Raw genomic sequence first — 25492 nt, forward strand, 5'->3', positions numbered from 1 at the left:
ACACAGCACACACTGAAAGCTCCGTCCGACTCAGCCTCGCAGACACAGCACACACTGAAAGCTCCGTCGGACCCAGCCTCGCAGACACAGCACACACTGAAAGCTCCGTCAAACCCAGCCTCGCAGACACAGCACACACTGAAAGCTCCGTACGACTCAGCCTCGCAGACACAGCACACACTGAAAGCTCCGTCCGACTCAGCCTCGCAGACACAGCACACACTGAAAGCTCCGTCCGACTCAGCCTCGCAGACACAGCACACACCGAAAGCTCCGTCAAACCCAGCCTCGCAGACACAGCACACACTGAAAGCTCCGTCAAACCCAGCCTCGCAGACACAGCACACACTGAAAGCTCCGTCCAACCCAGCCTCGCAGACACAGCACACACCGAAAGCTCCGTCCGACTCAGCCTCGCAGACACAGCACACACTGAAAGCTCCGTCCGACCCAGCCTCGCAGACACAGCACACACTGAAAGCTCCGTCAAACCCAGCCTCGCAGACACAGCACACACTGAAAGCTCCGTCGGACCCAGCCTCGCAGACACAGCACACACTGAAAGCTCCGTCAAACCCAGCCTCGCAGACACAGCACACACTGAAAGCTCAGTCGGACCCAGCCTCGCAGACACAGCACACACTGAAAGCTCCGTCCGACCCAGCCTCGCAGACACAGCACACACTGAAAGCTCCGTCCGACTCAGCCTCGCAGACACAGCACACACTGAAAGCTCCGTCAGACCCAGCCTCGCAGACACAGCACACACTGAAAGCTCCGTCAAACCCAGCCTCGCAGTCACAGCACACACTGAAAGCTCCGTCCGACTCAGCCTTGCAGACACAGCACACACTGAAAGCTCCGTCGGACTCAGCCTCGCAGACACAGCACACACTGAAAGCTCCGTCCGACCCAGCCTCGCAGACACAGCACACACTGAAAGCTCCGTCCGACTCAGCCTCGCAGACACAGCACACACTGAAAGCTCCGTCGGACTCAGCCTCGCAGACACAGTACACACTGAAAGCTCCGTCGGACTCAGCCTCGCAGACACAGCACACACTGAAAGCTCCGTCCGACTCAGCCTCGCAGACACAGCACACACTGAAAGCTCCGTCCGACTCAGCCTCGCAGACACAGCACACACTGAAAGCTCCGTCCGACTCAGCCTCGCAGACACAGCACACACTGAAAGCTCCGTCCGACTCAGCCTCGCAGACACAGCACACACTGAAAGCTCCGTCCGACTCAGCCTCGCAGACACAGCACACACTGAAAGCTCCGTCCGACTCAGCCTCGCAGACACAGTACACACTGAAAGCTCCGTCCGACTCAGCCTCGCAGACACAGCACACACTGAAAGCTCCGTCCGACTCAGCCTCGCAGACACAGCACACACTGAAAGCTCCGTCCGACTCAGCCTCGCAGACACAGCACACACTGAAAGCTCCGTCCGACTCAGCCTCGCAGACACAGCACACACTGAAAGCTCCGTCCGACTCAGCCTCGCAGACACAGCACACACTGAAAGCTCCGTCAAACCCAGCCTCGCAGACGCAGCACACACTGAAAGCTCCATCCGACTCAGCCGCGCAGACACAGCACACACTGAAAGCTCCGTCAGACCCAGCCTCGCAGACACAGCACACACTGAAAGCTCCGTCAAACCCAGCCTCGCAGACACAGCATACACTGAAAGCTCCGTCGGACTCAGCCTCGCAGACACAGCACACACTGAAAGCTCCGTCCGACTCAGCCTCGCAGACACAGCACACACTGAAAGCTCCGTCTGACTCAGCCTCGCAGACACAGCACACACTGAAAGCTCAGTCCGACTCAGCCTCGCAGACACAGAACACACTGAAAGCTCCGTTGGACCCAGCCTCGCAGACACAGCACACACTGAAAGCTCCGTCCGACTCAGCCTCGTAGACACAGCACACACTGAAAGCTCCGTCCGACTCAGCCTCGCAGACACAGCACACACTGAAAGCTCCGTCGGACTCAGCCTCGCAGACACAGCACACACTGAAAGCTCCGTCAGACCCAGCCTCGCAGACACAGCACACACTGAAAGCTCCGTCCGACCCAGCCTCGCAGACAAAGCACACACTGAAAGCTCCGTCCGACTCAGCCTCGCAGACACAGCACACACTGAAAGCTCTGTACAACCCGGCCTCGTAGACACAGCACACACTGAAATCTCCGTCCGACTCAGCCTCGCAGACACAGCACACACTGAAAGCTCCGTCCGACTCAGCCTCGCAGACACAGCACACACTGAAAGCTCCGTCAGACTCAGCCTCGCAGACACAGCACACACTGAAAGCTCCGTCGGACTCAGCCTCGCAGACACAGCACACACTGAAAGCTCCGTCCGACTCAGCCTCGCAGACACAGCACACACTGAAAGCTCCGTCAAACCCAGCCTCGCAGACACAGCACACACTGAAAACTCCGTCCGACTCAGCTTCGCAGACACAGCACACACTGAAAGCTCCGTCCGACCCAGCCTCGCAGACACAGCACACACTGAAAGCTCCGTCCGACTCAGCCTCGCAGATACAGTACACACTGAAAGCTCCGTCCGACTCAGCCTCGCAGACACAGCACACACTGAAAGCTCCGTCCGACTCAGCCTCGCAGACACAGCACACACTGAAAGCTCCGTCAGACCCAGCCTCGCAGACACAGCAGACACTGAAAGCTCCGTCAAACCCAGCCTCGCAGACACAGCACACACTGAAAGCTCCGTCCGACTCAGCCTCGCAGACACAGCACACACTGAAAGCTCCGTCCGACTCAGCCTCGCAGACACAGCACACACTGAAAGCTCCGTCCGACTCAGCCTCGCAGATACAGCACACACTGAAAGCTCCGTCGGACCCAGCCTCGCAGACACAGCACACACTGAAATCTCCGTCTGACTCAGCCTCGCAGACACAGCACACACTGAAAGCTCCGTCCGACTCAGCCTCGCAGACACAGCACACACTGAAAGCTCCGTCCGACTCAGCCTCGCAGACACAGCACACACTGAAAGCTCCGTCGGACTCAGCCTCGCAGACACAGCACACACTGAAAGCTCCATCCGACCCAGCCTCGCAGACACAGCACACACTGAAAGCTCCGTCCGACTCAGCCTCGCAGACACAGTACACACTGAAAGCTCCGTCGGACTCAGCATCGCAGACACAGCACACACTGAAAGCTCCGTCCGACTCAGCCTCGCAGACACAGCACACACTGAAAGCTCCGTCCGACCCAGCCTCGCAGACACAGCACACACTGAAAGCTCCGTCTGACTCAGCCTCGCAGACACAGCACACACTGAAAGCTCCGTCCGACTCAGCCTCGCAGACACAGCACACACTGAAAGCTCCGTCCGACCCAGCCTCGCAGACACAGCACACACTGAAAGCTCCGTCCGACTCAGCCTCGCAGACACAGCACACACTGAAAGCTCCGTCGGACTCAGCCTCGTAGAGACAGCACACACTGAAAGCTCCATCCGACCCAGCCTCGCAGACACAGCACACACTGAAAGCTCCGTCCGACTCAGCCTCGCAGACACAGTACACACTGAAAGCTCCGTCGGACTCAGCATCGCAGACACAGCACACACTGAAAGCTCCGTCCGACTCAGCCTCGCAGACACAGCACACACTGAAAGCTCCGTCCGACTCAGCCTCGCAGACACAGCACACACTGAAAGCTCCGTCCGACTCAGCCTCGCAGACACAGCACACACTGAAAGCTCCGTCCGACTCAGCCTCGCAGACACAGCACACACTGAAAGCTCTGTCAAACCCAGCCTCGCAGACGCAGCACACACTGAAAGCTCCGTCCGACTCAGCCTCGCAGACACAGCACACACTGAAAGCTCCGTCGGACTCAGCCTCGCAGACACAGCACACACTGAAAGCTCCGTCCGACCCAGCCTCGCAGACACAGCACACACTGAAAGCTCCGTCCGACTCAGCCTCGCAGACACAGCACACACTGAAAGCTCCGTCGGACTCAGCCTCGCAGACACAGTACACACTGAAAGCTCCGTCGGACTCAGCCTCGCAGACACAGCACACACTGAAAGCTCCGTCCGACTCAGCCTCGCAGACACAGCACACACTGAAAGCTCCGTCCGACTCAGCCTCGCAGACACAGCACACACTGAAAGCTCCGTCCGACTCAGCCTCGCAGACACAGCACACACTGAAAGCTCCGTCCGACTCAGCCTCGCAGACACAGCACACACTGAAAGCTCCGTCCGACTCAGCCTCGCAGACACAGCACACACTGAAAGCTCCGTCCGACTCAGCCTCGCAGACACAGCACACACTGAAAGCTCCGTCCGACTCAGCCTCGCAGACACAGCACACACTGAAAGCTCCGTCCGACTCAGCCTCGCAGACACAGCACACACTGAAAGCTCCGTCCGACTCAGCCTCGCAGACACAGCACACACTGAAAGCTCCGTCCGACTCAGCCTCGCAGACACAGCACACACTGAAAGCTCCGTCCGACTCAGCCTCGCAGACACAGCACACACTGAAAGCTCCGTCAAACCCAGCCTCGCAGACGCAGCACACACTGAAAGCTCCATCCGACTCAGCCTCGCAGACACAGCACACACTGAAAGCTCCGTCAGACCCAGCCTCGCAGACACAGCACACACTGAAAGCTCCGTCAAACCCAGCCTCGCAGTCACAGCACACACTGAAAGCTCCGTCCGACTCAGCCTTGCAGACACAGCACACACTGAAAGCTCCGTCGGACTCAGCCTCGCAGACACAGCACACACTGAAAGCTCCGTCCGACCCAGCCTCGCAGACACAGCACACACTGAAAGCTCCGTCGGACTCAGCCTCGCAGACACAGTACACACTGAAAGCTCCGTCGGACTCAGCCTCGCAGACACAGCACACACTGAAAGCTCCGTCCGACTCAGCCTCGCAGACACAGCACACACTGAATGCTCCGTCCGACTCAGCCTCGCAGACACAGCACACACTGAAAGCTCCGTCCGACTCAGCCTCGCAGACACAGCACACACTGAAAGCTCCGTCCGACTCAGCCTCGCAGACACAGCACACACTGAAAGCTCCGTCCGACTCAGCCTCGCAGACACAGCACACATTGAAAGCTCCGTCCGACTCAGCCTCGCAGACACAGCACACACTGAAAGCTCCGTCGGACTCAGCCTCGCAGACACAGTACACACTGAAAGCTCCGTCCGACTCAGCCTCGCAGACACAGCACACACTGAAAGCTCCGTCCGACTCAGCCTCGCAGACACAGCACACACTGAAAGCTCCGTCCGACTCAGCCTCGCAGACACAGCACACACTGAAAGCTCCGTCCGACTCAGCCTCGCAGACACAGCACACACTGAAAGCTCCGTCGGACTCAGCCTCGCAGACACAGCACACACTGAAAGCTCCGTCCGACCCAGCCTCGCAGACACAGCACACACTGAAAGCTCCGTCCGACTCAGCCTCGCAGACACAGCACACACTGAAAGCTCCGTCGGACTCAGCCTCGCAGACACAGCACACACTGAAAGCTCCGTCGGACTCAGCCTCGCAGACACAGCACACACTGAAAGCTCCGTCCGACTCAGCCTCGCAGACACAGCACACACTGAAAGCTCCGTCCGACTCAGCCTCGCAGACACAGCACACACTGAAAGCTCCGTCCGACTCAGCCTCGCAGACACAGCACACACTGAAAGCTCCGTCGGACTCAGCCTCGCAGACACAGCACACACTGAAAGCTCCGTCCGACTCAGCCTCGCAGACACAGCACACACTGAAAGCTCCGTCCGACTCAGCCTCGCAGACACAGTACACACTGAAAGCTCCGTCCGACTCAGCCTCGCAGACACAGCACACACTGAAAGCTCCGTCAGACTCAGCCTCGCAGACACAGCACACACTGAAAGCTCCGTCCGACCCAGCCTCGCAGACACAGCACACACTGAAAGCTCCGTCCGACTCAGCCTCGCAGACACAGCACACACTGAAAGCTCCGTCGGACCCAGCCTCGCAGACACAGCACACACTGAAAGCTCCGTCAAACCCAGCCTCGCAGACACAGCACACACTGAAAGCTCCGTACGACTCAGCCTCGCAGACACAGCTCACACTGAAAGCTCCGTCCGACTCAGCCTCGCAGACACAGCACACACTGAAAGCTCCGTCCGACTCAGCCTCGCAGACACAGCACACACCGAAAGCTCCGTCAAACCCAGCCTCGCAGACACAGCACACACTGAAAGCTCCGTCAAACCCAGCCTCGCAGACACAGCACACACCGAAAGCTCCGTCCAACCCAGCCTCGCAGACACAGCACACACTGAAAGCTCCGTCCGACCCAGCCTTGCAGACACAGCACACACTGAAAGCTCCGTCACACCCAGCCTCGCAGACACAGCACACACTGAAAGCTCCGTCGGACCCAGCCTCGCAGACACAGCACACACTGAAAGCTCCGTCAAACCCAGCCTCGCAGACACAGCACACACTGAAAGCTCAGTCGGACCCAGCCTCGCAGACACAGCACACACTGAAAGCTCCGTCCGACCCAGCCTCGCAGACACAGCACACACTGAAAGCTCCGTCCGACTCAGCCTCGCAGACACAGCACACACTGAAAGCTCCGTCAGACCCAGCCTCGCAGACACAGCACACACTGAAAGCTCCGTCAAACCCAGCCTCGCAGTCACAGCACACACTGAAAGCTCCGTCCGACTCAGCCTCGCAGACACAGCACACACTGAAAGCTCCGTCGGACTCAGCCTCGCAGACACAGCACACACTGAAAGCTCCGTCCGACTCAGCCTTGCAGACACAGCACACACTGAAAGCTCCGTCGGACTCAGCCTCGCAGACACAGCACACACTGAAAGCTCCGTCCGACCCAGCCTCGCAGACACAGCACACACTGAAAGCTCCGTCCGACTCAGCCTCGCAGACACAGCACACACTGAAAGCTCCGTCGGACTCAGCCTCGCAGACACAGTACACACTGAAAGCTCCGTCGGACTCAGCCTCGCAGACACAGCACACACTGAAAGCTCCGTCCGACTCAGCCTCGCAGACACAGCACACACTGAAAGCTCCGTCCGACTCAGCCTCGCAGACACAGCACTCACTGAAAGCTCCGTCCGACTCAGCCTCGCAGACACAGCACACACTGAAAGCTCCGTCCGACTCAGCCTCGCAGACACAGCACACACTGAAAGCTCCGTCCGACTCAGCCTCGCAGACACAGCACACACTGAAAGCTCCGTCCGACTCAGCCTCGCAGACACAGTACACACTGAAAGCTCCGTCCGACTCAGCCTCGCAGACACAGCACACACTGAAAGCTCCGTCCGACTCAGCCTCGCAGACACAGCACACACTGAAAGCTCCGTCCGACTCAGACTCGCAGACACAGCACACACTGAAAGCTCCGTCAAACCCAGCCTCGCAGACACAGCACACACTGAAAGCTCCGTCAAACCCAGCCTCGCAGACACAGCACACACTGAAAGCTCCGTCAGACCCAGCCTCGCAGACACAGCACACACTGAAAGCTCCGTCCGACTCAGCCTCGCAGACACAGCACACACTGAAAGCTCCGTCCGACTCAGCCTCGCAGACACAGCACACACTGAAAGCTCCGTCCGACTCAGCCTCGCAGACACAGAACACACTGAAAGCTCCGTCCGACTCAGCCTCGCAGACACAGCACACACTGAAAGCTCCGTCAAACCCAGCCTCGCAGACGCAGCACACACTGAAAGCTCCATCCGACTCAGCCGCGCAGACACAGCACACACTGAAAGCTCCGTCAGACCCAGCCTCGCAGACACAGCACACACTGAAAGCTCCGTCAAACCCAGCCTCGCAGACACAGCACACACTGAAAGCTCCGTCGGACTCAGCCTCGCAGACACAGCACACACTGAAAGCTCCGTCCGACTCAGCCTCGCAGACACAGCACACACTGAAAGCTCCGTCCGACTCAGCCTCGCAGACACAGCACACACTGAAAGCTCCGTCCGACTCAGCCTCGCAGACACAGCACACACTGAAAGCTCCGTCTGACTCAGCCTCGCAGACACAGCACACACTGAAAGCTCAGTCCGACTCAGCCTCGCAGACACAGAACACACTGAAAGCTCCGTTGGACCCAGCCTCGCAGACACAGCACACACTGAAAGCTCCGTCCGACTCAGCCTCGTAGACACAGCACACACTGAAAGCTCCGTCCGACTCAGCCTCGCAGACACAGCACACACTGAAAGCTCCGTCGGACTCAGCCTCGCAGACACAGCACACACTGAAAGCTCCGTCAGACCCAGCCTCGCAGACACAGCACACACTGAAAGCTCCGTCCGACCCAGCCTCGCAGACAAAGCACACACTGAAAGCTCCGTCAGACTCAGCCTCGCAGACACAGCACACACTGAAAGCTCCGTCGGACTCAGCCTCGCAGACACAGCACACACTGAAAGCTCCGTCCGACTCAGCCTCGCAGACACAGCAGACACTGAAAGCTCCGTCAAACCCAGCCTCGCAGACACAGCACACACTGAAAACTCCGTCCGACTCAGCCTCGCAGACACAGCACACACTGAAAGCTCCGTCCGACCCAGCCTCGCAGACACAGCACACACTGAAAGCTCCGTCCGACTCAGCCTCGCAGATACAGTACACACTGAAAGCTCCGTCCGACTCAGCCTCGCAGACACAGCACACACTGAAAGCTCCGTCCGACTCAGCCTCGCAGACACAGCACACACTGAAAGCTCCGTCAGACCCAGCCTCGCAGACACAGCAGACACTGAAAGCTCCGTCAAACCCAGCCTCGCAGACACAGCACACATTGAAAGCTCCGTCCGACTCAGCCTCGCAGACACAGCACACACTGAAAGCTCCGTCGGACCCAGCCTCGTAGACACAGCACACACTGAAAGCTCCGTCGGACCCAGCCTCGCAGACACAGCACACACTGAAAGCTCCGTCAAACCCAGCCTCGCAGACACAGCACACACTGAAAGCTCCGTCCAACTCAGCCTCGCAGACACAGCACACACTGAAAGCTCTGTACAACCCAGCCTCGCAGACACAGCACACACTGAAAGCTCCGTCAAACCCAGCCTCGCAGACACAGCACACACTGAAAGCTCCGTCAAACCCAGCCTCGCAGACACAGCACACACTGAAAGCTCCGTCGGACTCAGCCTCGCTGACACAGCACACACTGAAAACTCCATCTGACCCAGCCTCGCAGACACAGCACACACTGAAAGCTCCGTCGGACCCAGCCTCGCAGACACAGCACACACTGAAAGCTCCGTCCGACCCAGCCTCGCAGACACAGCACACACTGAAAGCTCCGTCGGACTCAGCCTCGCTGACACAGCACACACTGAAAACTCCATCTGACCCAGCCTCGCATACACAGCACACACTGAAAGCTCCATCGGACCCAGCCTCGCAGACACAGCACACACTGAAAGCTCCGTCAGACCCAGCCTCGTAGACACAGCACACACTGAAAGCTCCGTCAGACCCAGCCTCGCAGACACAGCACACACTGAAAGCTCCGTCGGACCCAGCCTCGCAGACACAGCACACACTGAAAGCTCCGTCGGACCCAGCCTCGCAGACACAGCACACACTGAAAGCTCCGTCAAACCCAGCCTCGCAGACACAGCACACACTGAAAGCTCCGTCAAACCCAGCCTCGCAGTCACAGCACACACTGAAAGCTCCGTCCGACTCAGCCTCGCAGACACAGCACACACTGAAAGCTCCGTCCGACCCAGCCTCGCAGACACAGCACACACTGAAAGCTCCGTCCGACCCAGCCTCGCAGACACAGCACACACTGAAAGCTCCGTCCGACCCAGCCTCGCAGACACAGCACACACTGAAAGCTCCGTCCGACCCAGCCTCGCAGACACAGCACACACTGAAAGCTCCGTCGGACTCAGCCTCGCAGACACAGCACACACTGAAAGCTCCGTCCAACCCAGCCTCGCATACACAGCACAAACTGAAAGCTCCGTCGGACTCAGCCTCGCAGACACAGCACACACTGAAAGCTCCGTCGGACGCAGCCTCGCAGACACAGTACACACTGAAAGCTCCGTCCGACTCAGCCTCGCAGACACAGCACACACTGAAAGCTCCGTCCGACTCAGCCTCGCAGACACAGCACACACTGAAAGCTCCGTCCGACTCAGCCTTGCAGACACAGCACACACTGAAAGCTCCGTCGGACGCAGCCTCGCAGACACAGCACACACTGAAAGCTCCGTCGGACCCAGCCTCGCATACACAGCACACACTGAAAGCTCCATCCGACCCAGCCTCGCAGACACAGCACACACTGAAAGCTACGTTAAACCCAGCCTCGCATACACAGCACACACTGAAAGCTCCGTCAAACCCAGCCACGCAGACACAGCACACACTGAAAGCTCCGTCAGACTCAGCCTCGCAGACACAGCACACACTGAAAGCTCCGTCGGACTCAGCCTCGCAGACACAGCACACACTGAAAGCTCCGTCCGACTCAGCCTCGCAGACACAGCACACACTGAAAGCTCCGTCAAACCCAGCCTCGCAGACACAGCACACACTGAAAGCTCCGTCCGACTCAGCCTCGCAGACACAGCACACACTGAAAGCTCCGTCCGACCCAGCCTCGCAGACACAGCACACACTGAAAGCTCCGTCCGACTCAGCCTCGCAGATACAGTACACACTGAAAGCTCCGTCCGACTCAGCCTCGCAGACACAGCACACACTGAAAGCTCCGTCCGACTCAGCCTCGCAGACACAGCACACACTGAAAGCTCCGTCAGACCCAGCCTCGCAGACACAGCAGACACTGAAAGCTCCGTCAAACCCAGCCTCGCAGACACAGCACACACTGAAAGCTCCGTCCGACTCAGCCTCGCAGACACAGCACACACTGAAAGCTCCGTCGGACCCAGCCTCGTAGACACAGCACACACTGAAAGCTCCGTCGGACCCAGCCTCGCAGACACAGCACACACTGAAAGCTCCGTCAAACCCAGCCTCGCAGACACAGCACACACTGAAAGCTCCGTCCAACTCAGCCTCGCAGACACAGCACACACTGAAAGCTCTGTACAACCCAGCCTCGCAGACACAGCACACACTGAAAGCTCCGTCAAACCCAGCCTCGCAGACACAGCACACACTGAAAGCTCCGTCAAACTCAGCCTCGCAGACACAGCACACACTGAAAGCTCCGTCGGACTCAGCCTCGCTGACACAGCACACACTGAAAACTCCATCTGACCCAGCCTCGCAAACACAGCACACACTGAAAGCTCCGTCGGACCCAGCCTCGCAGACACAGCACACACTGAAAGCTCCGTCCGACCCAGCCTCGCAGACACAGCACACACTGAAAGCTCCGTCGGACTCAGCCTCGCTGACACAGCACACACTGAAAACTCCATCTGACCCAGCCTCGCATACACAGCACACACTGAAAGCTCCATCGGACCCAGCCTCGCAGACACAGCACACACTGAAAGCTCCGTCAGACCCAGCCTCGTAGACACAGCACACACTGAAAGCTCCGTCAGACCCAGCCTCGCAGACACAGCACACACTGAAAGCTCCGTCCGACCCAGCCTCGCAGACACAGCACACACTGAAAGCTCTGTCCGACTCAGCCTCGCAGACACAGCACACACTGAAAGCTCCGTCCGACCCAGCCTCGCAGACACAGCACACACTGAAAGCTCCGTCCAACTCAGCCTCGCAGACGCAGCACACACTGAAAGCGACCTGACTGCAGCGGACCCCGCGTCCGTCGAACCTCCGAGCCTCCGACCATCCCCTCCGGCACAGCTTCTCTGAGCACCATCCTCTGCCAAGCGTATTAAGACGGCCCCGCCAACGGCCTTCGGCAACGCAACCCTGAGGACCGAGGGCCTGTTCTTCCCAGCTTAGACCCGGACCTCACAGCAGCAGCAGCAACGAGGAAGGTCTTCCTGGAGATTTCCCGATGTTGCACGTGCTCCCACATCCGTTTTTCATCAGATTATGATTGCACACAGCACCCCGCTTCACAAATAACAGATAATCAGCTCCAGGTTGGCCGCTGCAAGCTGCGTCATGCCGCCATCTTGGATTCGAACCGCCATCGGGAGCCGCGGGCAGACATGCGTGTTTGGAACTACCCGCTTGGGGCGGACCTTCCGGGGACAGTCTGATGTCACGTCGCCCCGCAGGGGCCCATGGGAGGAGAGATTTAAGTGTGCAATTTTGAATCAGGAAAGGCATTCAGAGTTCAACTCTCTCTGCCTCCGTGTGTTTCTTTAGTAGCGCATTGCGCTCGACTACGATGTATGCTTTTCTTCAAACTCTCAGCCTCTCCATGTAGCATCATAGTGTTAATGATCCTTGCATACTTTCATCTGGATCAGTAATAAATATTAACAGAAAAAGGTTTTGTAACTGATCCCTATAGCATTATGTTGTTATAATTGTTCAGTCAAAACTAGTAGTATTTCTTTAAGAAATGTTTAATCCAATGAAGACTCTGTTCTTTTTTCTAAAGGTATACATTAAAGTTACAAACGTTCTGCTGGAATAATCTGTTACATCCCCGAAATAAGCTGCTTTGTTACCCTCATTTTTAAAGAACAAGAGAAAGGTTATTTATTGCTCCATGTACACCTTTATCCTGGTTCTCCCAGATACATTTAGATAATTCCTTTCTATGTTTTGGTTCCATCCACTTAGTTGTTCTCTTAGGAATATTCAATACCTACATCTGTTGAATCAGTTACTAATCTCCAGCTGCCAATAACACTTTAAAGCAGCAAAATCTGTTCAAAATGAATACCATTTTTTCATGTGTTTTTTCTTCCCCAGGGTATCATCCATCTCATCTTTTAAGAGCCCCCCAAATTCCTTTAATGATGTGAGTTTACAGATGGAATACACCCACTGTTTTATTCAGCCATGGACTATTGTTTCCATTCCAAGCTTTCACCTTGGGTCCAGTACTCCCTCTTCCACAATACATGGTGCCATCATGTAGGAAGTACTGCAATTGAAATTCCATGCATTCTCACGATTAAGGATAACGTATGTACTATCTGCGGAGAGCAGATATTCCCCATGGACAGCGGAAATAAAATTGAAAGCACATCAACCTTGGGTTACTGTCAAGATCCTAGTTTAAAAAAACAATGTTCACGCTAGTCTCAGGCTCTTTCTTTCTCCCCATGGCCAGAATCCTAACTATGGAGTGATAGTGAACAAGTCAGTGGGAAAGGAAGAAAATTGCATAAAAAATACAAATTCTAAATGTTAGAAATAATTCTGCATAAAAACAGTCAAGTAAATAGGTTGTTGATCTTTATGGTTTTAGTGTTTCTTTATTAATAATGATTACCCTCTTGTTAATAACCTCACTCGTTTTTTTTCTCTCAGGCAACCTTTGGAAATCAGACAAAATATTTTGTTTCTTATCGACGGGCTGAGTTTATTCAGATGAAATTACCCAAGTATGCCTTACCAAAGGTAAGCTTTCGAAGCAGGTTGAACTTTCTATGAAATTTGCAATAATATCCATGGTATTTATCTGTTACAGTGACGTTCTCGTATGTCAATCTAAATTCCTTCCTACAACGTAATTATTATTTTGACAAAACCTAAAGGACAGACAATTCATTCACCCAATTTCAGTAGAGCAGTGCGTGCAGTTGTTGGTCAGATCTACCTGCAATGGAGCATATTGAGCATATTTTTGAGTCTCGGCACCCTTTAACAAATTTGTCTCCTTAGATTTCAGCAAGGTTTGCATTCTTTCATTCTCCCTGCGATTGTTTTTCAAGGCCCCACACAAAGTTCATTTGCAGCCTCATTGTTCTGAGAAATGACATTTCTTGTTTATTACAGAACACTTGTGTTTTACTAACAGAAATTTCCCTCAAACAGTGCCATTTAAAGGGCTAATAATTAAAGTATTTACTTTAATCTCACTAAGATATCCGATAACCTCAATTCACAATTTCACGTACACTCCTTGACAGGTTGATGATGGTCAGAGTAATGGTGACTCTCAACATCCAAGCCTTGGGATCATTCATAGATGCTTCTACACAAATCTCAGTTTGCTGTTCACTGCTTCATTAGGCTGTCACTTAAGATCCAAAATCAAGAAGAGGAACCTTCTACTTTTCACTTAGCCACACTAAGAAGCAGAGTGGGCACCAGCATTCACACAAAGTGTAAGCAGACTGCGTTGACGCTTCCCTGGCAGCCTCCTGTCAGGTGTGTTGGCTTGGTCATAAGGAATGTTCATGGACCACTTGAACTAACTACTGTCTTGACCAGCCTCTTACAAATACTAAATTCAAAGTAAATTTATTATCTATGTACAGTACGCACATGTCACCATATACCACCCTGGCATTCATTTTCTTGCAGACATTCACAGGTGAACAAAGAAAATCTACATATAAGCAAAGACTGAAAAACAACCAATGTTCAAAAGATGAACTGTGCCAATATAACACAAAAATAATGATAATTATATAAATAGTAAACAAATAACACTGAGAACATGAGTTGTAGAGTCCTTGAAAGTGAGTCCATAGGTTGTGGAATCAGTTGAGTGTTGAGGTGTTGAAGTTATCCATGCTGGTTCAGGAGTCTGATGGTTGAAGGGTAATAACTGTTCCTGAACCTGGTGGTGTGGGACCTGAGGTTCCTCCTGTATCTCCTTCCCGATGGAATCAGTTCAGAGTTGAGGTTATCCTCACTGGTTCAGGAGTCTGATGGTTGAGGGGTAATAACTGTTCCTGAACCTGGTGGTGTGGGACCTGAGGTTCCTCCTGTATCTCCTTCCCGATGGAATCAGTTCAGAGTTGAGGTTATCCTCACTGGTTCAGGAGTCTGATGGTTGAGGGGTAATAACTGTTCCTGAACCTGGTGGTGTGGGACCTGAGGTTCCTCCTGTATCTTGATCCAGATGGCAACAGCAAGAAAGAGAGCATGACGTGGATGTTGGGGATCCTTGATAATGGATGCTGCTTTCTTGTGGCAAAGCTTCTTGTAGATGTGCTCAATAGTGGGGAGGGTTTTCCCTGTGATGGACTAGGCTGTATCCATTACTTTTTGGAGGCTTTTCTGTTCTTGGGTATCAGTGTTTCCATACCAGGCCATGATGCCACCAGACAGCATAGCTTCCACTGCATCTACAGACGTTTGTCAATGTCTTAGAGGACATGATGGTTACCAGCTTCTTCAGGTCATGCTGTGGTGAAGAATTACTCACCTTTCCATTTCCATTACAGCGGTGTCAATGTCAACACATCCTGTGAATAATGTTGTTTGAATTATGGCGTGTCCATTTACGAGCTCCCAGGCCTGCAGGATTGAATGAAAATACTGAAAGTGACATTCAGTTGTGTGTTTGCATCACTGGATGCCATTGTACTTCTCTGGGCACCGTTGTACATTACTACATCACAGGACTACACAAAAACGTGGCCGTAAAGCTGCTGTCTCGCAGGTCCAATGATCCTGGTCCAGTCTCAACCTCCAGTGCAATCTCTGTAGAGCTCGCACATTTTCTCTGACTCTGTGGGCTTCCATATGGCTGTTCCAGCTTCTGCCTCCATAGAACACAGAACATTACAGAACAGGAACAAACTCTGTGATCCAGAGTTTGTGGTGAACTAATCTAATGCCCAAAAACACTAATTGTTTCAGCCTACACAATCTCTATATCCTTCCACGTGTCTATCCGAGAGTCTCGTGATCGGCTCTGTTGTATTTGCCTCTATCACCACCCTAGGATGTATTTAGCAGGCAAGCACCGCTAGTGTGTTTTAAAAAAACAAGCAAATTGCCCTGCGTATAACAATGAAGGAGCAAGCAGAGGCAGAGCAGGTTCAAAGGATGAACCGTGCTGGGGTATCACAAAACTGAAGCGTAACGTGTTCAATACATTTAGCCAACATAATCATTGGCATGAAAGTTGTGCATAATGTTTTGAGAGACTTCAAGGTGGCAGTAACAAATGGTACAGATGGTATTAGCAGAGATGTGCACTAGGTGAAGGTGGTAGTGGCTAAGTTACCCAGGGTGCAGAACTAACCTTTTAAAACAAAATACTGTAGATGCTGGAAATCAGCGACAGTGATAAATTTTCCTGTAAACTATCTTTCGATTTCCACAGCCTTGCTGTTTCCGGTGTTTGCTGGTTTGCTTTTTCAATGAATTAATTGACCTTTTTTAAGAAATTGGATTGTCATGAGTCAGCAGGAGGACTGATATCTAGAGGCAGGTTCTGCCTCAGTTCCCTTCAGCTGACAATGATGAGCAATTCAAAGGAGAGAAAAAGCAATAATGAAAATCTGACAGAAAAAGATTTTAAAAAAAAGTGAAATTGGAGAGCTAGTACCATTCTCTTCTGGTGAAAAACTTCTATTGAAGTTGTCTGCCACGCGTTGGTGTGGCTGTCAGACAAAATGCTGTCGCCCTTCACTGCCATTTACAGCGTTACATACTTCAAGTTTGACAGTAGTAAAATGCTTTAAATTACACTTCTTCTTGGCATCAGTGGAATTTGAAATAATCGCTGACAATGACTGCTTGCTTGCTTCTGAAACAAGTCAATGTGCACATGGTCTGATGAGTGCTTCACTCGATAGATTTTATAACCTTTGCTACAATAGATTTTATAACCTTTGCTACAAAAATGTGCTTGACATAAGCACACAAAAAGCGAGTTCAGTCAGATGTGTGTTCATGCTAAGTGTAAGTACTGAGTGAGACATTAAAGCACAAATCATGGTATGTGATGTATATTTTCTCAGCTTGGTATAATTTGGACTGGTACAATGTAAAGTGAAACTGTTTGTGGCCAGCCTTGCACTATTCTATAAATGTACCTCTATAGGGATAGTTCACTTCCAAGTCCCTGTATCTCTTAACTCAGAGGGGACAACAACCACATTTAGGACATCATACATTTCATACTTACTAATTTTACTTCCCTATCCATATATTATCATTTCATTAGAAGACAAGATGTCAATTTGGTCAATTGGGATGTTTTTCTATTCTGCAGGTAATACAGCCTCATCTTCTATCATCATTTTCCATAAGTGCAGGTCTGCTAAGTAACAATTTTTGTTGATTGTCAATAATGATTGAGTTGTTAAGCTGTTTTAGAAACACTTTTGTAATGGCTTTGTGAAGTCTTCATTCGATGAACGCAAGGATAAACTAAATAAAGACTGGATTAGGCTCGGCTATCCAATGACCACAACTGATTACTGTGTTACAACCTGCACTTATGGAAAATGATGATAGAAGATGAGGCTGTATTACCTGCAGAATAGAAAAACATCCCAATTGACCAAATTGACATCTTGTCTTCTAATGAAATGATAATATATGGATAGGAAAGTAAAATTAATAAGTATGAAATGTATGATGTCCTAAATGTGGTTGTTGTCCCCTCTGAGTTAAGAGATACAGGGACTTGGAAGTGAAATGTCCCTGTAGAGGTACATTTATAGAATAGTGCAAGGCTGGCCACAAACAGTTTTACTCAAAAGCTTCTCACGGCAAAATTCTGTAGCCCAAAAGTGTAAGGAAGACCTTCCTATTTGAAGCAGGTGGTGGAAAGAAAGACTACCTAAAGTGAAAATGTGAATCTCAAGGCTGTTAGCGATCTTTCATCTGAGAGCCATTATGAAATGCCATCTTCGGGTGCTGGAGATCCCGTGGCAGTTTGTTGGTACGTGTCTCAGAGTCATGAGCTTGAGTCCATATGGCAGCACCAAGCAAGGAGTCTGAAGTGGGCAGTGGCAGTGGGTGTGGCAGTGGGAGCACTGGGTAAGGTATTGATTATGGCCATCAAATCATGAGGCCTTAAGATATAGCAGCAGATTAAGGCCATTCAGACCATTGTCTGCTCTGCCATAACATCATCTCAACTCCATTCTTCTGTCTGTTTCTTGTAACCTTTGATGCCCTTACTAATCAAGAACCAATCAAAATCCACTTTAAATATATCCAATGATTTGGCCTTACAGCCATCTGCAGCAATGAATTCCACAGATTCGCTACCCTCTGGGTAAATAAATTCATCCTCATCTCTGTTCTAAAGGGACATCCTTCTGTTTGGAGGCTGTGCCTTCTGGGCCTAGACTCCACCAGTATAGGAAATATCCTATCCACGTCCACTCTGTCGACTGTAGGCCTCTCAGTATTTGATAGGTTTCAATGAGACCTGCCCCCCCCCCCCACCATTCTTTTAAACTCCAGTTGTGACAGGCCAGAACCATAAATGCTCCTTATACATTAACCCTTTCATTCCTGGGGATTTTTCTCATGAAACTCCTTTGGAGTCTCGAATGTCAGCACATCCGTTCTTACACAAGGGGCCTGAAATTGCATGCAATACTCCAAGTGCGATCTCACCAATGCCTTACAAAACCTCAGCATTACATTCTTGCTTTTATATTCTAGTCCTCTCAAAATGAATGCTAAACATCACATTTGCCTTCCTTATCAGCAATTCAACCTGCAAGTTAACCTTCAGGGAATCCCACATGAGGATTCCCAAGTCCCTTTGCATCTCTGATTTCTGAATTTGCTTCCCTTTCAGAAAATAGTCTACACCTTTATTCCTTCTCCTAAAGTGCATGACCATGCACTTCTGCACACTGTATTACATCTGCCACTTCTTTGTCCATTCTCCTTTTTATTGCCTTTTTAGAAGCTTCCCAACCCTCTAACTTCTCACTAATTTTTGCTATATTGTATGCCGTCTCTTGCTCTCTTTGAATTCCACTGTCAACAGTAGTTAGCTCATCCTGCCTTTATAACATATAACATATAACAATCACAGCACGGAAACAGGCCATTCCGGCCCTCCTAGTCCGTGCCGAACTCTTAATCTCACCTAGTCCCACCTACCCGCACTCAGCCCATAACCCTCCACTCCTTTCCTATCCATATACCTATCCAATTTTACCTTAAATGACACAACTGATCTGGCCTCTACTACTTCTACAGGAAGCTCATTCCACACAGCTATCACTCTCTGAGTAAAGAAATACCCCCTCGTGTTTCCCTTAAACTTTTGCCCCCTAACTCTCAAATCATGTCCTCTCGTTTGAATCTCCCCTACTCTCAATGGAAACAGCCTATTCACGTCAACTCTATCTATCCCTCTCAACATTTTAAATACCTCGATCAAATCCCCCCTCAACCTTCTACGCTCCAATGAATAGAGACCTAACTTGTTCAACCTTTCTCTGTAACTTAAGTGCTGAAACCCTGGTAACATCCTAGTAAATCGTCTCTGCACTCTCTCTAATTTATTGATATCTTTCCTATAATTCGGTGACCAGAACTGTACACAATATTCCAAATTTGGCCTTACCAATGCCTTGTACAATTTTAACATTACATCCCAACTTCTGTACTCAATGCTCTGATTTATAAAGGCCAGCGTTCCAAAAGCCTTCTTCACCACCCTATCTACATGAGACTCCACCTTCAGGGAACTATGCACTGTTATTCCTAGATCTCTCTGTTCCACTGCATTCCTCAATGCCCTACCATTTACCCTGTATGTTCTATTTGGATTATTCCTGCCAAAATGTAGAACCTCACACTTCTCAGCATTAAACTCCATCTGCCAACGTTCAGCCCATTCTTCTAACCGGCATAAATCTCCCTGCAAGCTTTGAAAACCCACCTCATTATCCACAACACCTCCTACCTTAGTATCATCAGCATACTTACTAATCCAATTTACCACCCCATCATCCAGATCATTTATGTATATTACAAACAACATTGGGCCCAAAACAGATCCCTGAGGCACCCCGCTAGTCACCGGCCTCCATCCCGATAAACAATTATCCACCACTACTCTCTGGCATCTCCCATCTAGCCACTGTTGAATCCATTTTATTACTCCAGCACTAATACCTAACGACTGAACCTTCTTAACTAACCTTCCATGTGGAACTTTGTCAAAGGCCTTGCTGAAGTCCATATAGACTACATCCACTGCCTTACCCTCGTCAACATTCCTCGTAACTACTTCAAAAAATTCAATAAGGTTTGTCAAACATGACCTTCCACGCACAAATCCATGCTGGCTACTCCTAATCAGATCCTGTCTATCCAGATAATTATAAATACTATCTCTAAGAATACTTTCCATTAATTTACCCACCACTGATGTCAAACTGACAGGTCTATAATTGCCAGGCTTACTTCTAGAACCCTTTTTAAACAATGGAACCACATGAGCAATACGCCAATCCTCCGGCACAATCCCTGTTTCTAATGACATCTGAAAGATCTCCGTCAGAGCTCCTGCTATCTCTACACAAACTTCCCTCAAGGTCCTGGGGAATATCCGGTCAGGACCCGGAGATTTATCCACTTTTAAATTTCTTAAAAGCGCCAGTACTTCCACCTCTTTAATTGTCATAGGTTCCATAACTTCCTTACTTGTTTCCCACACCTTACACCATTCGATATCCTTCTCCTTAGTGAATACCGAAGAGAAGAAATCGTTCAAAATCTCTCCCATCTCCCTCGGCTCCACACATAGCTGACCACCCTGATTCTCTAAGGGACCAATTTTATCCCTCACTATCCTCTTGCTTTTAATATAACTGTAGAAGCCTTTCGGATTTACTTCCACCTTATTTGCCAAACCAAACTCGTAACTTCTTTTAGCTTTTCTAATCTCTTTCTTAAGTTTCCTTTTACATTCTTTATATTCCTCGAGCAATTCCTTTACTCCATGCTGCCTATATCTATTGTAGACATCCCTCTTTTTTCGAACCAAGTTTCTAATATCCCTTGAAAACCATGGCGCTTTCAAACCTTTAATCTTTCCTTTCAACCGAACAGGAACATAAAGATTCTGTACCCTCATAATTTCACCCTTAAATGACCTCCATTTCTCTATTACATCCTTCCCATAAAACAACTTGACCCATTCCACTCTCTCTAAATCCCTGCGCATCTCCTCAAAGTTAGCCTTTCTCCAATCAAAAATCTCAACTCTAGGTCCAGTCCTGTCCTTCTCCATAATTATATTGAAGCTAATGCTATTGTGATCACTGGACCCGAAGTGCTCCCCAACACATACATCTGTCAGCTGACCTATCGCATTCCCTAACAGGAGATCCAACACTGCCCCATCTCTAGTCGGTACTTCTATGTATTGTTGCAAAAAGCTATCCTGCACACATTTCACAAACTCTAAACCATCCAGCCCTTTTACAGAATGAGCTTCCCAATCTATGTGTGGAAAATTAAAATCTCCCACAATCACCACCTTGTGTTTACTACAAATATCTGCTATCTCCTTACACATTAGAATACTTCTTCTTTGGGCTGTATCTGTCCTGCAGTTTTCAAATTTCCCCAGGAACACCAGCCATTGCTGTTGTACCATCATCCCAGTCAGTGTTTCCTTCCAATCAACTTTGGCTTGCTCCTCCATCAGAATCAGATTTAATATCACCTGTATATGTCATGAAATCAGATGGCAGAGGGGAAGAAACTATTCTTGAATCATTGAGTATGTGCCTTCCTGATTCTATACCTCTTTCCTGACAGTAGCAATGAGAACAAGGCACTAATTCTGATGCATCTGATTTAGCTTCTCCCTTTCAGACTGTAAGGTAGATGATCATTGCCTCCTTGGAGCTCTTTTGCCTCAGACTCCTTAATCAAATCTGGTTCATTACACAACAGACAATCCAGAATCTAGTGGGCTAGACCACAAGCTGCTCTAAAATAAATCTCATCTTCATTCTACAGATTCCTTCTCATGGCATGCAACACCAACATGATCTTCCCAACCTACCTGCATATTGAAATCTTCATGACTATTATAATGTTGTTCTTTGTATATGTCTTTAATACCTCCCATTGTAGTTGTACCCCACATCCTGTCAACTCCCATCAGGGTCTTTTTACCCTTGCAGTTTCCTAACACTGGAGTTCTCGTCTTGCAGTTGTTGTGCTTTTGCTGCCCTTTGCTTTATCTATTTATCACCTCTCAACTTCTTCCTTCAACCCCCACCTGGCTTTCCGATCACTTCCCTCCCCCTTGCTTTCCAGTTCTGATGAAGGGATCTATCAATGCTGCCTGACCTACTGAGTCCTCCAGCATTTTGTGTGTGTCGCAGTCTTCCTGAAGTTCCTTTGCAGCTTCTTAACAACTGTGGCTCTTTAACAAAGTAAAGTGAATTGAGATTGGAACTAGTGGGATGTAGCGGGTAAAGGGAGTCCGTAAAAAGATTGCTCGGATAGGTCGAGTGATGATTCAGGGCTCACATTTAACCAAGTGCTGCTTTTGCATGAGTAGATTCTGCCTTTCCTGATCTATGCCTACATTATGCCAAATTATGGAGGAGCGTGAAGAAAATTCACAGAGTGCTGAAATTAAGTAATTATCTCATTTTTCTTTCTAATTTCTTTTTATTGGAACAAAACCACAATGTAGCCAAATGAAAAAATGTTGCAATTCAATTTTCGAAGATTGAAAGTACATTTATTATCAAAGTATGATCCTGAGATTCAACTTCCCACAGACAGCCACGAACCAAAGAAAACCATGGAACCCGTTCAAAGAAAAATATCAACCCCCTCCCCTCCACGTGCAAAAAAAGGAGTGATAAAAACACAGAATATAAAACATCAATCCACAAAGTCATCGAAAGAGTCCACTTCAATCTAGCACTGTGTCATTTGGCATCCCCGATCAAAATCTCCCAAAGTAGCAACAAAAAAGGAGTGACCTGAATCCAGAAACACGTGTAAATTTTTATGTCAAAATACTGTATTCCAAAGCTGCTCTATGGTTACATTTGGATTGCTAATATACTATAATAAATCAATGACAAAATTTAATCACAGAAAACTGTTGAGAATCAAGTAAATGAACGTTTAGAAAAGCATCCATTTTAATACTAAATAATCATTTACCCATCTGAAAGTCGCCTTTCAACTCTCACGGAGGGAATTGCTAAAACAATTTAAGCTTTTAAGGATTTGATGTACAGATCAAAAATTCACATTAAGAAAACTTCAAGGTGCACTCGTCAAATGAAGCATACTAATTTTTTAGTTTTCTGAGAACAGAAGGTTCCTAGTGGAGCTTCAAATCCACAAATAAATAACCTTTCCAATCATTTACTTAATGTTTTTGAATAATTACGCATTTAAAAGAAGAGCATTGTTGTGGTACGCTTCAGAATTCCTTTCATTTTAAATTGCCCAGTAAATAGATTAAATCACAGATTAATGTGATCAATGCTTGCTGGATGTTTAAATTTTAATCGGACAAGTTTAGCTGCCACATGCATCCATTCTAATCATTAAGTCCTGGGGCCAGACAGGAAATACCTCAAGTTACTACAGCAAGCGAGGGATGAGATTGCTGTGCATTTGCTGATAATCTTTGTGTCTTCACTAGCCGTAGGAGTAATACCAGAAGACTGGAGAAATGGCAAGTGTTATTTTTTTGATCAAGAAAGGTAATGGAGATAATTTAGGGAATTATAGACTAGTAACCTTATATCAGTAAGCTATCAGAGAAGGTTCTTGGAGACAGGATTTACAAGCATTTGGAGAAACAGAGTCTGATTAAGGATAGTCATGTTGGCTTTGTGAGGGGAAGGTCATCTCACAAGCCTAATTGACTACTTTGAGGAAGTGCCAAAACAGATTGAAGAATCTAGAGCTCTGGATGTCATATATGGGTTTTTAGTAAAGCATTCAAGAAGTTTCCCCATGGTAACCTCATTCAGAAAGTCAGGAGGCATGGTATTGAGGGGAAACTAGCATAGATTCAGAATTGACTTGCCACAAAAGGCAGAGAGGGTGGCAGTAGATGGAATATTCATCCTCCTGGAGGTCCATGACTAGTGGTGTTTCTTAGATGGAGAAGTGGAAGGGTGGATTTGTAAGTTTGTAGATGACATGAAGGTGCGGTTGATAATGAAGAAGGTTGTCATAGGTTACAGATCTGGGCTGAGAAGTGCATATGAAGTTTAGAAGTCCAGAGAAGTGTGAAGTGAAACACTTCAGAAACTCAAACTTGAAGGCAGGGTACAGATTAATAGTTAGATACTTAGAACTGTGGAGAGACAGTGGGATCTTGGGGTCCATGTCCATAGATCCCTCAAAGCTGACCTGCAAGTTAAGAATACTTATGATGTGTTGGCCATCATCAGCCAGGAGATTGAGTTTAAGAACTGCAAGATAACGTTGTTCTGGTCAGAGCACATAAGTTCTGGTCAGAGCACCCTCGGAGCATTGTGTTCAGTTCTGGTTGTTCTCTTATAGAAAGGATGTGGAAGCTTTAGAGAGGGTGCAGAGGAGATTTACCAGGATGCGTCCTAGATCAGAGTGCATGTTTTATGTGGAATGGTTGAGCAAGCGATGGCTTTTCTCTTTGGAGCAAAGGAGGATGTCAGGTGACTTGATAGAAGTTTATAAGATGGTAAGAGGTACAGATCGAGTGGACAACCAATAAATATTTCCCAATGCAGCAACAGCTAATACTAGAGCGCATCATTCTAAGATGGGTAGATGAAAGTATAAAGGGGCTATCAGAGTAGGTTTTTACGCAGGGAGTGGTGGGTGTATGGAATGCACTGCCATGGGGTGGTGGTAGAGGCAGATACATTAAGGTCATTTAAGACACTCTTGGATAGGCACATGGATGAAAGCAAAATGGAGGACCGTGTGGGAGGGAAGGGTTAGGTTATTCATGGATTTGGTGAAAAGTTCAGTGCAACATGGTGGGCTGGTGGCCTTGTACTGTTCTATGCTCCTGTGTCATCATTATTCATCACCTTCCATTGGTTTCTGTCAAAGAGACAAAGAAGAAATAGAATATTTCTATTGAATATTTGAATGTTGAATCTGCCCCTCAGTAAGATATTGGCTGATTCAGTGATACACACTGCTCTACTTTCCTGCATATTCCCTGTGACCCTTAACTTCCCTAAAGACCAAAAATTCAGTACTAACTTGAATATATTCAGTGGTACTGTCTGTGGTAGATAATTCCAAAGATTCATGCCCTTTTGAATGAATAAAATGCTATTTGGTTGTAGCAGGATGGAAAATTCCTCTGGTTGGGGACTTCAAAATCTGTCATCAAAAGTGATTTGGTAATACTGCCACTGACCAACATGGCTAAATTTTGAAGAACATGGCCACAAGACCACACTTACTGTGGATAAAGTCTGGTAGCAACTTACTTTATCTTCCTCCTGCACGTATTGCTTAGGGCTGGTCTGGAGATCAGATCTTTTGATTTGTGGTATAAATGAAGAAAACTGGGTTTCCCATGCAACCCAAAGGCCCGTCAGTAGATGAATATGTGTATTGCATTATAACCCTTGAACTCATCCACCAGAACATTGCTT

At 49.3% G+C, this 25492-nt stretch overlaps 1 protein-coding gene across 3 annotated transcripts in view; it reads left to right on the plus strand.

Moving 5' to 3' along the window:
* The window catches only part of sorcs2 (sortilin-related VPS10 domain containing receptor 2), an 893773-nt gene that overhangs the window by 553936 nt on the left and 314345 nt on the right, over window positions 1-25492 (plus strand). For all 3 annotated transcript variants that reach the window (XR_012098663.1, XM_073043099.1, XM_073043098.1), the window contains exon 8: window positions 13482-13571. Coding sequence is in view for 2 of the 3 variants with exons in the window: in XM_073043099.1 (XP_072899200.1) it covers window positions 13482-13571 (90 nt within the window). In the remaining variant the exon portion in view is untranslated. The remainder of the gene's footprint in view (window positions 1-13481; window positions 13572-25492) is intronic.

Source organism: Hemitrygon akajei, chromosome 4 (assembly GCF_048418815.1).
Source record: "Hemitrygon akajei chromosome 4, sHemAka1.3, whole genome shotgun sequence".
In the NCBI taxonomy this organism is placed as follows: domain Eukaryota; kingdom Metazoa; phylum Chordata; class Chondrichthyes; order Myliobatiformes; family Dasyatidae; genus Hemitrygon; species Hemitrygon akajei.